This window comes from Sceloporus occidentalis, unplaced genomic scaffold (assembly GCF_023333645.1).
Source record: "Sceloporus occidentalis isolate IW3139 unplaced genomic scaffold, rSceOcc1.0.p SCAF_26, whole genome shotgun sequence".
In the NCBI taxonomy this organism is placed as follows: Eukaryota; Metazoa; Chordata; class Lepidosauria; order Squamata; family Phrynosomatidae; genus Sceloporus; species Sceloporus occidentalis.
Genome location: NW_028317006.1, coordinates 3,572,415 through 3,589,449, shown reverse-complemented (window position 1 = coordinate 3,589,449; position 17,035 = coordinate 3,572,415). Strand labels below are relative to the sequence as shown.

General features: G+C 38.9%; 1 protein-coding gene across 2 annotated transcripts in view; it reads right to left on the bottom strand.

Moving 5' to 3' along the window:
• Positions 1-17,035, bottom strand: part of LOC149300021 (alpha-2,8-sialyltransferase 8B-like) — a 59,157-nt gene that overhangs the window by 21,804 nt on the left and 20,318 nt on the right. The window contains exon 2 of one of the 2 annotated variants that reach the window (XM_089485737.1): positions 505-567. The exons of the other annotated variant lie outside the window; for it this stretch is intronic. Within the exon in view, the coding sequence (XP_089341863.1) occupies positions 505-567 (63 nt within the window). The remainder of the gene's footprint in view (positions 1-504; positions 568-17,035) is intronic. 2 annotated transcript variants of the gene reach the window in all.

The window sequence follows — 17,035 nt, the reverse complement described above, 5'->3', positions numbered from 1 at the left end:
TAATATCACATGGATGGTTCCAGGATGGTTTGTTAGAAAAATTTGGTTGAACCCTAGTTTTTCTACGTTTTCCTGCTACTGGTTTTGCAACATCTTTATCAATCACCCCAATAAATCTAGTAAGCCTAGGGCACGTTTACTTTCAAGGAAGATGCAAAATCAGCTCTCTTGCTTCCCCAAACTGTTTGCAGACATGGCTGGTCTTGACACCTCGCAATGTTTACTCTAGCCATTTGGAGAAGGTGTTAAACATGTATAATCAAAATGTGTATTATGTTGCATAAAATAGATACTGTGATGTTCTGAGGGCTTCACTTCACTCACTATTTTGATACATCTTTGCAATGTTAAAATGAAGTTGTTATGAAAGGGAACTCAGACATGGGAAGAATTAGGATGAATGATAACCATTCCATATAAAGGGTGCATCACGAGTTAGGACAGAAGCTGATTAATAGCTGCCTCACAGCCAAAACAAATGAACGAAAAATCTCATTTACAAACCTATTAGATTTGCTATGTAAGCTTTCCACAGCTGATCTGATTGTGCCTCTCCCTCCAGGACTCCTGAAAGACAAAAGACAATGCATTATTTATCAAATTCTGTTACTGTCTGTAAGCTTTGGTTTAACAATCAAATGATCCCCTATAGAGAGCTCAGGGGTTTCCAGAGTGCCTGTCCAAAAACTGGATTTAATATCCACTTCCAGACACAGGAGCCTGTAACACACAGCATTTCTTTGAAATGAAAAGTACCCAACAAACATAGCATGACACATGTGGTAGAAAGGAAGGAAATGTATTATTAACTCTGTATTAACTCACTTGTCACCAAATATAATATGGGCCACAACAGGAAATTTGACATCTATATATACTAAAGAAGCAGTCATAAAAGGCCTACAGGTAAGGGAGTATGTAAAATCATCCCAATTATTTTAAAGAAAAGAACAATCTAAATGCAGTCGGATATATAATGTCAGTGAATGTTGTCAGATATTTTATGCTAGAAAACATGTATTCTATATATTCTGTATTTTACATGAACACAAAATGGAGTCAGAGCCATTTTATTTTATTTAATCATATAACGGTTATTTCTGTGTGTCTTTGTTCCCTCTATAATTGAGAACAAAGAAGTATTCAGTATATATGATCCAATTAATGTTATCTTCCATGAGAAAGTTAAGGAGTAGACACTGCATATCCTTAGGAATGTAAATTGGAATGGGGGATACATGGTAAGACTACCAAAACCTAATTTACTACCTAGGAGGCAACATCTGGAGATATGGGTGACTACAAAGACCTGATGTACTATATAGGAGGTAATATCTAAAGATAAGGGTGACCATGAATGAATTCCTAACACATATGTAATGGTCTTAAGTTATTTCTTAAACCAGAGCGTCTCTCGCAGGTAAATTAAGAAATTACAAGGATGTAAAAATGAGTGGAAGCCCTAATTATAATGGGTAAAACCCACCGTTATGATTGGATAATTCCAATCAAGAGGTGGAGGCTATGATAATAAGCCCTGTCTTTAAAAGCTTATGTCTTTAATAATTAGGGACTGACCGTAAGGCTCACCTTAAAAAGAAACGGACCTGAAACAGACAGACCCTGACAGACTCATTTAAATTTACCCCAGAGAATTGGAATTTTAAGATCCTGGCACCATAATCTTACTCTTAGAATTACTTTGAGTCCCAACCTATATAACTTTTAGTAAGTTATATTTCTTTCCACTTAATTTCTTGCCACTGAACCTGGATTAACTTCTACAAGGACCAGTTGGACAACAGCAACAAGTGGTGGTAAATATAATTGTTTTATTATTCTAACTAGAGGTGAATTTTGTCTTCTTCGTATAGAATTCCCTGTTTCTGGGAAATAGTATATTGCATTATTGTATATGACGGCTTGTGAGACTGCAGCTTATAACCCGTGATAATAACAATAATGAAAAGGTATTTTTACCTGTAGATGAAGTTTGACATTATTTGCATCTATTAGGAATTTCACTAAATACTCTTAGACATTATTAAATTATTTTAAATTGTCATATTAGTTAAACTAATATAATAGAGTTAGTGATCTTTTTATTACCGCCCTGATTATCATTTTTGGTTGCTGAGTGGGATGGAAATTAATGCTGTGTTAGACTCATAAAGTATTAATTCATATTGATAACTTTCGATAATATACCGTATTTGGATATACTGCAATTTGACATGTTTTAAGAACTTTATATTCTGTATTCTGCACTGTGTGACTTATATATAAATTTTATAAATTGCCTTCACAATAAATAATAATTTTGATTGATTATCGTGGTGATATATATCTAATTTGAATTATAATTTTCGGCGATCTGAAAGGATTTAGGATCGGAGATAAAATATAGGGTATCTCCTTAAATTAATATTGTGGATGTGGTACTACAATCTTTGGTAGCGTCGTTATTTTGCGTGTGTGATAAAATATTGGTTTTACCGATTTTGTCTCATTAATATCCCTAACAATGTGTACTTCTATTTAAACACAACTTTAAACACAATATATATATAGCAAAGGATCACCAGAGCTGCTTATAACATGGACTCCGCTCTGTAGGTAGCAACAATGAATATACAAAAAGGCTCTCAGTGAGAGAGACGGGGGAATAGAGGAGTAGGTACTCACTGGATACAAATGTATCACCCTCAATCATGAATGTGGAGAAAGTAGGAACATCAACCAGGATAATAGTCAAAGCAGTTCTTGTCTTTATTTCTGAAAACACCGACCGGTTTCAGTGTGAACAAACGCCCTTATCAAGGTTGATGTTCCCACTTGATAAGGGTGTTTGTTCACAAATCAATTGTAAGGAATCAATAAGACATATTTAAATAAAAAGTTGTGGAACGTAAAGTTAAGCAAGAGTTAAAATAATTTAGAATCAATGGGATAATATTGGAAAGGGATTGTTCCATATTTAATCATTCTGTACAGGTTTCTAACAAGAGGATGTCTAACTCTGTAGTGATTACTGAACTACAGTTCCTATGCTTCTTAGCATCTAGAAAGCCAGAAATTGCTACCATTGCTTTATAAAAATAAATTTGCCCCCACGTTGCCCTATGTTTTTGATTCTAAATATATCCCCTGTTGCTTTGTTTTTTGCAGCTGGCAACTCTTACTCGAATATCCACCAACGGCTAGGAATGTTCCTCCTCCCAGCACTGTATTTCGTTATTAATTGCAGTGTGTACGTTCTGCACGAAGAAGCTTTAAAGGTCACAGACAACTTTTTTTTTCCAAATTATCTTTGCTCAGCTAGTGGTTTCAGACCCTGCTGTGAACAATTCACAACAGAGGACAAGAAAATGATTGAGAGTCAGATTATCTACAACCCTAAAACATTTTTCCCTCATCCTAATACAATATCCTAAGTGAGCAGACACACTAACACTGTACTTTCACACTAAACCTAAAGTGAGGTCCATGGCACTAGGTTTGTCTTCTACAATGACTGTTCTTTATAGTATTTGATACTTGGATTGTTTTTAGGTTAAGAATACTGTGTGTCTCAGTCTGCTTTTTAAATTTCATTTATTAGCATTCTTTCATCATATTTCTGGGTTCATTATGGTGTAGATGACAGGACAGTATTCTATGCATTATGCACACCAGGTCAGCTTCTTCATGCATGAGAAACATGCTGGACTCGCCTTTCTAAACAGTTAGTTAAGTACGTCTGGGGTTTGGAAGGTGACTTTGCAGGAGAGTTGCAGTTTTCACTTACAAAACTCATGAAACCATTGGAACACCCAAGCCCAATGAGCTTCTTTTACAAGACAACCATGATTGGAACTGTATTAGACATAGTTATTAGCAAGATTACTTGAAAATGAATTCACTGAATGAAAGTTCTGCCTTTCATAAAGATAAACTCGCCAAGTTTGTATTTTATAATGAACAATGAAGTCACTGAGTTAAAATCCCAGCTGTTTTGCAAACTTGTGGCTGGGTGAAGCCAGTCAAACATAGAGGGCCGCCGGGTATGCTTATGTAATTGTGATGAGAGATTTATGAAGCACACCTCAAAAAAATGATGTTATTCTTGGGGGAAAGAAATATGTATTAAGGCTATCTGATTTGTAGCAGTGGACCTTTAAGCCACACCAGGGTCCATTTTCCTTCCATTTATATTGATCTTGCAGCTAAAAGATGAGGTCATTTAGACACTGGAGATGGTTTCCTCTGACTGTGCATTATGTTTTAAATCTAATATGTGCTGCATGGATCATTTCCAGCAAAGCCATAAAACAGGCTCAAATATTAGGCTCAACTCATTATTTGTGAATTGGGAGATAAGTGAATCCAGCAGCCGGTTGGCATTGATGCCTGCCTTTAGGCAACCAAAATATGTTTTTCCAAATAAAGCTGTCAACCTTGTGATTCTTCAATTTACTGTTCACTGTATAAGAAGTGAATGTTACAGACATTGATTGAATTGTGTTGTTTATTTAAATTGCTGTCATATTTAAGTAGTACACAATAATGTAAATCACTAAAAATAAGACATCATTTTTTCCTAAAGTGAAAAAAAACATTGAGAGGCCATCTAATGAAATTTAGGAGACTTAGGAAATGTTTAATGTTAATTTAGTGTGAATTAATTTGAAAAGGCTTACTTATCCCAGTGTTGATTTCACACATAGTAGATAATGAGATTATACACATTAGGGTATTTATCTGAGGCTATGTATGAAGGTTTGAATCCATCAGATTGTATTTATTACTCAAACCAAAACAGTAAATAGGTTTATAATGCTCTATTATATTTATGTATCCTGATTGTTTTGGAATCATTTACAAAAATGACTAGTAACATTATATATATAGCCATCCATGGAACTTTCCAGGATTGGTCCCCAAACAGCTCAAGACCACCAACTCTTTAGAACAAAGGCAGGACCAAGTAAAAGATAGAGCTAATCATGTACATGGAAAAACTTGAAGTTTTATGTATGCCACTTTTTAGGCATGGGCTGTTCTAGTTATATGTTAATGAAAATAGAAATAGTTGAAGCCTATATCCCTCACAGTTGTAAGGCAAGGAAGTAAATCCACTGAACAAACAATATAGAAATGAAAAAAGGGGAAGAAAAAGTAACTTTTAATAGATACAAATTAAAATTTGGATGTATAGTAATCCTAGGGAAAATAAAAATAATAAAAACACAATAGACTTGATTGCCCTTTATAAATAATAAAGGATAAGCCACAAAGCAAGTGACATACAAAAATTTGCTACAGATGGATGGGTATGTAGTAGACTTGGGCACCAGGGGGCTCTTCGTGTTCGTCTTCGGGGGGGAAAAAATCTTCGTATTCCGCGAATATTCGCCTGTTCCTGTCTTCTCTTCGGGCGAATATTCCTGGACATTCTTCGTGTTCGTTTTTTCTTAGTTTTTCCGGTTAAGGGGTTAATACGGGGTTAACGCAGCTCTGGTGCCAGGAGTTTAAATGTACGTATGAGCAACTCTATTGGTCGTCAGCAGGGGGCTAATCTGCCATTGGTTAATGGCAGACGAGCCCCCTGCTGGCGAACAATAGGGTCGCTCGTACAGACTGTTAAACTCCTGGTGCCGTAACTTACCCTGCAGATCCCACTGGCCTCCCTGTTCTATCAGTTAAATGTCCGTACGAGTGACCAATAAAGTCGCTCGTACGGACATTTAACTAATTGAACAGGGAGGGAGACCAGTGGCATCTGCAGGGTAAGTTGCAGCATTGGGGTTTTAAAAGTCTGTACGAGTGACCAACAGAGTCGCTCGTGCAGACTTTTAAAAACCCAATGCTGCAACTTACCCTGCAGATCCCACTGTCCTCCCTGTTCTATCAGTTAAATGTCCGTACGAGCGACCAATAAAGTCGCTTGTACGGACATTTAACTGATAGAACAGGGAGACCAGTGGGATCTGCCGGGTAAGTTGCAGCATTGGGGTTAACTTTTTAACTTTTATTAGGGGTTAACTTTTTTTTTTAAAGGGTTAAGGGGCCGTGCGAGTGAGCCTATTGGTCGCTTGCACGGCCCTTTAACCTATGGATTTCCGGTAAGCGGTAATCCATAGGTTCGCTGTCAGGGGTTACAATTTACAAAGGCCGTGCGAGTGAGCCTATTGGTCACCTGCAGGGTCTTCCTCTGGCATCAACCAATTGGTTGATGCCAGAGGAGGTCCCTGTAGGGGACCAATAGGCTCATTCGCACTGCCCCGTAACCCGTGACGGCGAACCTGCGGATTTCCACTTCCGTGAACTGCCGCGATGCCGCGAAAACAAGGTAAGTTAGAAGGTGGGGGGGGAGAATGGTAGACGAAGACGAAGACGATCACAAAGATCTTCATGGTGCGTGTCTTCGTCTTCGCCTACGTTTTACCGCCGCTGTCTTCTCTTCGGCGTGTCTTCGGAACGAACACGAAAACGCACTCTTCGTGTTCGTTTTCATGTTCGCCCGAAGACGAATACACAAGTCTAGTATGTAGGGCTTGGGGTACATAAATACATCTATATTCCTGTAACCTAAGCCCTATTCCTGCCTACCTAAGATATGAAAGCTTCTGTGTACAAGCTTATCAAATAGTAGCCTACAAGCTGGGAAAACCAGCTATCACCGCTTTCTACTGCATTCCCAGAAATAGAACAAACATTTAGCATTCAATTGTAATCTTTCAGGTTTGACAGTCAATTGCTGGGACTTTTTGTTGGTGCTTTATCTCTTAGGAAGGGGGCACTAGTACATAGCCCTACACACCCTGCTCTCCCCATTCCCTGCCCAGAAGACAGCTGGCCTTTTTCCCTTTGCCACGTACCATCCACCATTAAATCTTACCCCATTCCATGACATCATCATCGTTACAAAGAAGAGAAAGTAGTCACTTTTGGATATTACCCTTTGCCTTTCCTCTCCATTCTCTTGTCTGTTCCCAGGCAAACATCTCCTATTAACATCTACCAGTGGCTTACTCAATCACAATTCTGACTATGCTGAAATAGCAATGAGAAGTAGATAAACCGTGTAATTAGCCTGTTTCTCAATCTCTCATTTGGAGTTAACTGAAGGAGAGGCCAGCTAGTTGGCTATCTCTCAGCTTGTCTGTTCACCTGGTGCAGGGAATCAATCAGCAAGAAGAATTACATGGGCACACGAGAGGAGTGACATAGACCTAGAGTTTCAGATCTGCTCATTACTGTCTGCATAGAGTTTTTTTGGAAGTAGAAAAAAAAGAGGTAATGTTTCAACCTGGTTTTACCTATAGTAAACTGGTTACAGTCATATTCAACCAATAATACGACTGCATATGATTATGATTATTATTATTATTATTATTATTATAAAACTGCTTTGTTACAGGGAAATCTGTTAAAAATAATAGAGAAGAGCTGTGAGATTTTATTTTTATCCTAGTAAAAAAAAATCATCAGACCTGGTCATCTGGCACAATGGACAAATGACTGGTGGCCTACTGGCAAATAGCCCCATTTACTTGGCCTAACTGCTGATTGGGTCCCGCAGTGTGTGGATAGTACCAGGATATCCAAAGCCACATGCTGCCAGGATAGAAAAGCATGAGGCTGCGTATATGCAAGAGAGGCTGCTGGCCTTAAGGTGTTGGGACAACTTTGCCTTCCTAGCCTGGCCTGTCACTGATACATACTAGAGCTCTGCGCAGGACTGCTTTTTGAATCCCGCTCCCGCTGTTTTGAATCCCGCTCCCGCCTGCTCCCGCAATGTGGGTGTTCCGCTCCCGCCCGCTCCCGCCACATTTGTGGCCAATCCCGCCCCCGCTCCCGCCACATTTGTGGCCAATCACGCCCGCCTCCTTACCTGATTTCCCGCGTAGTCCAGCAAGGCTGCCCTCGAGTTGTTCCCTCACAGCGTCTCTTCTCTTGCTCTGCCCAGGAACAAGGTGGAGTCACAGGAAGTGACGTCACATCACGTGACTCCGCCTTGTTCATGGGCGGAGCAAGATAGGAGACACTGTAATGGAGCAGCGAGAAGGCATCCTTGCGGGACTGCGTGGGATTACCGGGACCCGTAGGCAGGGCCGGCCTTGGGGGTGTGCGACCTGTGCGACCGCACAGGGCGCCATGGTTGCAGGGGCGCCTGACCGGGACTTAGACTAAAGCATCGGTTTTTTTTTTGTGTGTTTTTTTTTTAAAACTTTATTTAACATCATTCATGTTAAATAAAGTTTTAAAAAAAAAAACGATGCTTAAATCTAAGTCCCGGTCAGGGGCGCCGAGCGGTTGCTCGTGAAGTTCTCAGCAACCGCTCGGCGCCCCTTACTCTCCGTGACTTCGTCGCTGTGCCGGCATCTCATGTTGAGCGCCGGACTATTCCGTCTCTCAACATGAAATGCCGGCACCGCGGCAGAGAGAGAAGACGGATGCCTCCCACTCTCACCGCAGGACTCCGGCATCAAGGTAAGTGGGGGGGTGTAGTTTGAAGGGGCAGAGGGGGGGTGTAGTTTGAAGGGGCAGAGGGGGGGTGTAGTTTGAAGGGGCAGAGGGGGGGTGTAGTTTGAAGGGACAGAGGGGGGGTATAGTTTGAAGGGACAGGGGGGTGTAGTTTGAATGGGCAGGGGGGGGTAGTTTGAAGGGGCAGAGGGGAGGGGTAGTTTGAAGGGATAGTTTGAGGGGCGGTAGTTTGAAGGGGCATGGGGGGGTAGTTTGAAGGGGCAGAGAGGGCGGGTAGTTTGAAGGGGCAGAGAGGGGGGGTAGTGAGGGGGGGCACCAGAGGAGTAGTCCGCACAGGGCGCCACAACGCCTAAGGCTGGCTCTGCCCGTAGGTACAGTGCCTGACCGCCCACTCCCGCCCTCATCCCCAGAAAAACCGCCCACGCCCGCAAGTTTTTTGGCGGGTCCCGCAGGACCCACCTACCAATGCAGTCCTCTAATACATACCTCATTAAATGGTGCTATGGAGAATCTAAACCAGTGATTGACTAGGGGAAAGACATGGGAATACTGATATAACACTTTCGGGAATATATGTTTAAACCTACCCTGTTGGTGGTCGAGTTGAAACCTACTGTAAAAAATACTGGCTACAGAATTGCTTCCTTAGGATTATTATCATCTTTGATGGTCTAAAGGTGGAATATTAGCTGGGAGGAAACCTACTTGATGGGTTATGATTGTCTTGACACCCTTTTAAGTCAGTCTATCTTTCCTTTTCTCCTTCAAGTACAATATTGCCACAGTGTGTCAATTTAAACAGCTATCTGCATTTTTAAAGTTGTCAGCTGTTTATATCTCAGGAATAAAGTCTAACTGAACAGTGACTAGATGATGGACCCAGAGCTTCTTAAAAAATGTTTTATTTAAATCATGTCACTTTATCTTAGGCTTCATAGTTCCTTTGTATGAATGCAATCTAACAGCATATATTGCTTGCTTTCAGATGCCTGGATCTGTATGTGAATATCAGAGTTGATGTTTTTTCTGTTTTTCCAGTTTCTAGCGATAAGTTCAGGGGTTAAATATATACTAACTTGATCATCTTTTCAGGGAAGTTAAATAGTTGATTTCGACTGTTCCCTTACTCTTGGTGGTTGATAGGTAAAACTCAACAGTTCTTTGGATTCTTGTATACATATATATATGTATATATACAATATGCATATATATGCATATAGTAATAAAATTGTCTCTCTGGTTTAATAATAAAGAAAAACAATGAGTCATGTGCAGATGCACAGTATATTTTTATATACAACTCAAATTAAAAGAGCATGTGGTTATTTAACATAATAAATAACACTAACAGGTCCGACTGGAAAAAAAAATTGTTTTTAAAAGCACTGTTGAAGAGAGGACCTAAACCAGGGTCTGTTATATGACACAAGCAACACCGTTAAACTCAGGGATGAGCCTAAGGTTGGCACCTAGGGGCAGTATTACTTCAGCTGCACCCCCCTTGTAACCAACACACAGACATACAAATAATAACATGCAAACACCATACATGTACGCACATACACACTAACACCATACACAAAAATGTGACATGTCTCCCAAGGGGCTGTCTCCATTGCCAGGGACCCTACTGCACCTCCCTTAGCACTCCCCTGGCTGAACTGTTTAACAGAGGACCTGCTAAACTAAGTGCCAGCGCCACCAGGGAAATTAATCTATTTACTGTGTACTGGGCAAACCTGTCAGCAGTTAGGCAACACAGCTAGCTTTACTACAGTTACACGGGTTCGACCATAAATAGGGATTGTTTCAAAACCGTTAGTGTTCTATTAATAGCAAGCCAGCTTTGGAGAGGTAGCCTTGTAAGGAATATGTACACACAAAGGACTGTATCTTTATCATATAAATGGTATTAGAACTATAGCAGCAGGTACCGGATTCTATACAACCCTCTCAAAGTTAATAATAGAATAAAAAATAGTGTTTGTATCATGAGAAAAACCCAGGCGCATGTACTTCAGTGTAACTGTTAATAAGCATGAATGAGAACAATGTAGGCTCCTTGAAGAATTTGATAAGTTTCATATCTGGGTAATCCAAGCAGAATTTTTTGCAAAATGCTTCTTGGTTACCTTCCCTGGCTGCGTTCTGACAATGTGTTTGTCACAGCCATCAGTCTGGCACCACACAGACCAATACATGTAGATGCATTCAGCAATACCTTAGAATGCATACAAGCCCGGTGTTAGGATCCAACCTTGACAAAATTGCCACCAGGACCTGCCTTTCTGCATACTTTCTGTATGCTATTCTGTAACATGTTTCAATAATCAGTTGCCACTTTGATTAAACAATTAAAAACAACCCCCCCCAACAGACACACACACACAAAAACACATGCACAACAAAAACAACTAAACCAACAAGAACAGAAGGTATAGAATGATCGAATGTTTATTTGGAAATTATAACATGCATGGCGAATAAGGTAAAGAAACTAGATACGGTATATTGCCATTTTTTAGAGTCTCTTGACTTCGACATAAGTGCCAAGAGATTTCCTCAATCCCATATGTATGTCCCAAAAAGGCAGATACTATTGCTATTAAATGATCAACCTCATTTTAAAACACATAGTATCTTAAAATTATAAACGTTATTCAATGACCTTACACAATTTTAAAGCAAACATCTGTGCAATCATCCAAAATATCATGGGCATAGTGACTACTTAAAAAGCTGTTTGTCCATGAACCAACATGAGATTGTCAGTATCAGATTCCCTTATATTGCTTATTTCGGTGGCTATCTTTGTTCTGGTAAAGCTGTGTCATATGCTTCGCACACAAACTGCATATATATATACATAGAAAATTTTATCTCTGGACTAGAAGCAAGGTAGACATAATTAGCAGTTTAACAGTAGGGGAAAGATTACATAATGGGAAGGAATAAAATGCCCCCCAACTGTTCTGCTTTTGCCACTCTATCTTGCTGTCCATCCAAGCTCTGGGATCCTGTGGTCCAGATACAAGAGAATGCATACTTGGCATGTGTAGAATTGTGCGCATGTGCAATAGTGCTGCAGTAGCACTACTTCCCATGCTCCACTCCCCGGCATCCTAATTAGACAGGGGTAGAAGCTGGGAGGCATGATACAATTATGCAGCTCTTGAGAACAGAATGTAAAGATAACTTTGCTTATGGTACAACAAGTATATATTACTGCTACTAAAAACCAGACCTGGACATCTGGCAGACCGACGGGCCAGTGCCACCATACACTTGCCTTTGCTGCTGCACAAGCAGTAGATCTGGTCCTTCAGTGTGTTGCCTTTGGTTGGATACATGAGGTCTTCCGCTGTGAGAATGTAAGAGCGTAGTGTCACCACACGTCTGCACATATGTCATTTAGCTTGCCTTAATGTGCCAGAATCTCTTTCATCCACTGTCTGACCCAGTTAAACAGCATTATATGGGTTTAATGAGTGTACTGTATATCTTATATGGATTATATCTTCTAAAAGTAAAAGACGTATTAACACTTAAACATAGGAACATAACAGTTCATCCCTGTGCATTAATGATGTATTATCTAGGCTTAATTCTTTGATTGTGCTTGATATTGCCAAAACTCACCTGCTAGTAAATAAATCCTGACCCCTTTGTGACTGGAGTGTTTTTCAAATATTGTACCCTTCGTGAAAATCTGTGTTTAATTTTCTTCTCTCTCATTTACTGTTCCCACACAATTGAAATATTGTTTTTTTGTTTAGGACAACAAGGGCTTTCTTTAGATACTATTATTTCAATCATATGATATCATGTATTTTTTTTTAATAAAGTAAATAATAGTGGGAAAAAAACACATTTTCTGACTTTTATTTGAAAACTATTGTACACATCTACAATAAAAAACCTGCTAAATGGATTACCAATATTTCTCCTGAGTTCAGAAATATCCATTTTTTTTGGCAGGTTATAGGGCAATAAGTACAAGTAGCATATTGCTATTTTATTAGGGTGTAAAATACCCCCTTACATTCTACACCATTGTTGTACTTTGGGGGTAAGAAAGGGCTTTTAGCTGGAAGGGCACAATTATTTTTTCTTTTTGGAAATAGATAGTTCCCCTTATAATACCATGATGACATCACTTGATTATTTATTATTTTAAAAAGTTAATACATTTCAGTTATTCTTTAACTATTTCAATATTTTGTTATATTTTTGATTTTCATATTTTATATTTACAGGACTCCACTGGCCTGCATTTCTGATCGCAGCCTCTGTGATCAGCCTGCAGGGGGAGCTCAGAGGTCCCAGGGGTTCTAACCTCATTTAACTGCATGACATGCCCGGTCTATTGTCACTAACTGTATGCATTTCCATGATGTGCTTGGCGCATTAAGTTTTGCAAATGGGTTAAATAAATGAGCTCTGTTGTCTATGCTTAGACCCAGGCAAGGAAAGGGTTACTATGAAAATTATTTTTGGAAATACTCCTTTCATTTAGCATTACAGATCAAGCATACAAAACATCAGTGTTTGGACACTGAAAAATGTTAATGAGTCATAAATATTCAGTTGGGGATAATTAATATGACAGAGCCTGTATCCTCTGGAAGGTTTTTATTGACACAGTTCCATAGAGGTTTAAGAGGATGGATGTGTTTTCACATCACTCAACATTAATGTCTGGCAAAGTACATCGACTAAAAAAGTGAAAAACTCACCCCATTTTACAGAATTACTGAACATTATAGCACTAATTATATCATTATATATTTGTACTGTATTTAATTCTAGCTATTATAATCACATTATACTGTAGAGTTGTAGTGGAACTATCCAGGCAATTCTTATATTGATATGAAAGGGGTTAAATAAAAATTTAAAAATAGGGCATGGGTAACTGCCTGACAGTGTACTTCACAGTGTGCATAATGGGGAGATTTACAGAACCTTGGTTAATATAGTTAAAGTTACATGATAGCTATTTATGCGCAGGAAGTATTACACTGTTCCATGTTACAAATGTATATTATGTAATAAATTCTGCAGATTACATGAAAGACGTGTGGTTTTGGTATCAGGGTGGTAACCTACATGGGGCCGCTGCCCCAGGTGCCACAAGCTGCCTCCTTGTGCTTCCTTCCACTTCCGTAAGCAAATGTTTACATCAGTCAGGAACACAACCTTTGCCCTTGCACCAGATCACACCAGAACATCACTAACATATAGTAAATTGGTAAATGGTAAATTTATTACTTCTAAATATTGGAAGCATTTGATGATATCGGAGATTAGAAGTAGATTGGCTAATAGAAGTCCAAATGGGCAAAAAACAATTCGGACAAATCTTTTGGTTCATTTTTGGCCCATTCGTTTTCAGGCAATGAATTTAGTTACATGTCCATTCATTTTAGACTATTAGGGGCATTTTTGATTTGGGTATGAAATGTGTTGCCTGGTGCCCATATTCACTTCCACTGTCTCATTCACTCTCTCTCTCTCTTGTTCTCTAAATATTTATATATTTCTCTATTCTATCTTCAATCTTAAATCCTTAATCTGCTATCTTCTTTCTTAGTCCGCATCTCTGCAGACATAACCCAGTGGCAACTTCCGCCACAATGGCAGCTGTGTGGTGACACCCCAAACTAATCTAACAATATAAAGCTAAAAATAAGCTTATCTAATAATTCAAAGTTAAGACACATGTCATATCAATGATTATGAAAGGTAAATATAGAAATATAGTTCTATCACATCCACTTCTTGCATGCTGGATCAGTCTGCATACAGCATAGCGGAAGACAGACTTACCACTTTCGTAGGTAAGTGGTGTGAGCAGGGGTGCATACAGGCTGTTTGAGGACAAAGATGGCACAGGTGGGTTGTTTGGGGGCAATGATAAGATGTTGGAGGCCAAAGCTGGCACTGTGGGACATGTTTGAGAAGTTAGGGGCCCAGGGGCAATTTTTCTACAGGGGCCAAGTGGTTTCTATTTACGCCCCTGCTTAAGTGATGCTTTCCATGAAACCAAAATCAACTCAAAAATATACAGTAGCTGAGGCTTTTTCAAGTAGAATAATGATTTTAAATAACAAAAACATTTAAATCAAGTAAATTGTTATAAAATAGAAGAAAGCCTCTGCAAGAACTTCAGAGAAAAAGTAGTTGAGTGATCATAATTAAAATTGACTTTTTGTTTGTTCCAGACAGCTTGCTTTTTCCGTATTTCTTCTTATTAGTGCCGAAGACTTAAAGGTTAGCTGGAATTTGTAAAAAAATAAAAATAAAATCTTTGGATGCTCTGACACCAAATTCACTCATAATGCATTTCCTGTCTTGTCTTGCACACAGCAGGATGGTTCCTTATTTTCCATTTTCTTTCCTTTTTTTTTTTTAAATACAATGCAGACACAAAAGAATCGTTATTATCAATTCCTCACCGTTTCCAGAAACCCTTTATACTTGTGTTCTTAAGCTATTCGTAGATACAGTGCTGTGAAAAAATATTTGCTCTTTTAAAATTCTTCTATTTTTGCATGTCTGTTAAATGTCTGTTAAATGTTTCAGAACATCAAACTATTTTTAATATTAGACAAAAATAACCAGAGTAAACAAAAACGTTTTTAAATAATGATTTCATGTATAGAAGGAAAAAGCTATCCCACCCTACTTGGTCTATGCAAAAAAGTAACTTTAGTTACTAAATCAACCAATTAACCTAATGTAATTAATAATTGGGTTCAATTTTTCTAGACAGACCCATTAAATAAAATGTGTCTTGTAAAGTGAAGTAGGCTAAAAGCCCTCAAAAAGCAGCACATGATTCTTCAATCTAAAGAAATGTAAGAACACATGACACCTATTAGTCTATAAAGGGTTGAAAACCCATTCCTAAGACTCCGGTACCCCAGTAAACCACAGTAAGAGCCATTATCTAAAAATTTTGGAACAGTATTGAGCATTCACAGGAGTGGCCGGTATTCCAAAATTCTTCCAAGAGCTCAACAACATCCAGGAGATCACAAAAGAACCCAGACTAACATGTAAAGAACTTGCCTCCGTTAAGGTCAGCACAATGAGAAAGAGACTGGGCAAAAATGGCACCCATGGGAAAGTTTCAAGGTGAAAACCACTGCTGGCCAAAAAGAACACAAAGGATTGTCTCACATTTGCCAAAAACGTGGGACTTTTGTACGGTACAATTACATCTGGTGTAAAGCTGACACAATAATAACATGTAAAAAATGTCTACATCAGTGTGATAACACATTAGCAGCGGCACGGACAGATTCAGGCTGGGTTCAAAACTAAACCCAACCGTTAAGGGAGATTATTTTGTGCATCTGAACAGAAGACATGAGATTGCTACACACCTGAAGATTCACAGTAGCTGTTGGAAAGTAACTAAGCAAAATAGTGACAAACCACTAGTATGGCTGAGAAGAAACCCCAGTTTGCTTCACTGATCCAGAAAAATGATATTACTCTAATAACACTTTTGTACAGGCTTCTTACTAGTTAGAGCTTTCATTCTGGTTGCGCAGAGACTGTCATAACTGAAATGAGAAAATCACAGGGATAAAGTCTACTAATTATAATCACAAAAAGTTGACCTATTTACATTACCTTCATTGATTCTGACTACCCAGATTTCCATTTCAAAAGGAAAGATCATTAAGCCAAAGAGACATGCATTGACTTTCAAACACTGCATGAAGTTATAGAGCTGTTAATGCTTCAAAGTTAACTCTCTTGTTGCCAGTCTCAAGTGGTATCCGCTCTACTGTATATATGTCTACCAAGCACCATCAATGTTACAGGTCACTGTGCTAGACAAGAAACTGCTTGTTTTGTCACGGAATGTCTTATAATGTCTTATAATGACTGTATATAAGAAGAAGAACTTATTGTGTTTTCACCAGGGTGATCACATTGTCCATTTCTTCTAGGACAATTCACATTTTATATACTGCTGAGGAGCACAAGTAAAATGTTACTCTTGTGTGGTGTATATTTTATTCCTTGAGTTTCAACATCCCACATAGTTTAGGGTAGCACTGTCTTTGCTGGTCAACAATATGTCTAACACACATGAGCCCAAGCAAGAATTGGCAATTTAAGTTATTTAATTAAACCATGCCAAGAGGTTTCTGACATTGATGGTCATTTTATAACAGAGATTTCAATGTAAGTGATTTAGATTCAAGTTCTCCAACCCACCACGGTATGGCACACATTGGAGAGACAATGACACAAACAGAATGGCAGACATAGTTGATGTGAAAAAAGCAATATAGTAGTAAAACAAAAAAAACGCAAAATGGAAACATGCTACATCAGGAGATAGTGGTGGAATATGACATATAATGGCATGGGTTTAACAAAAAGGTGTATAATAACAAAAGTGTTGTAGAACAGGGAGCATAATGATGTGGACTGATGGGAATGCTACAGGAAGAGAATGATGGCTAATGAGAAGGTTAATGGTATCCAGTGGCGACTCTAGAAACAATATATAGGGGGGGCACACAAGATACCACAGTCAAAC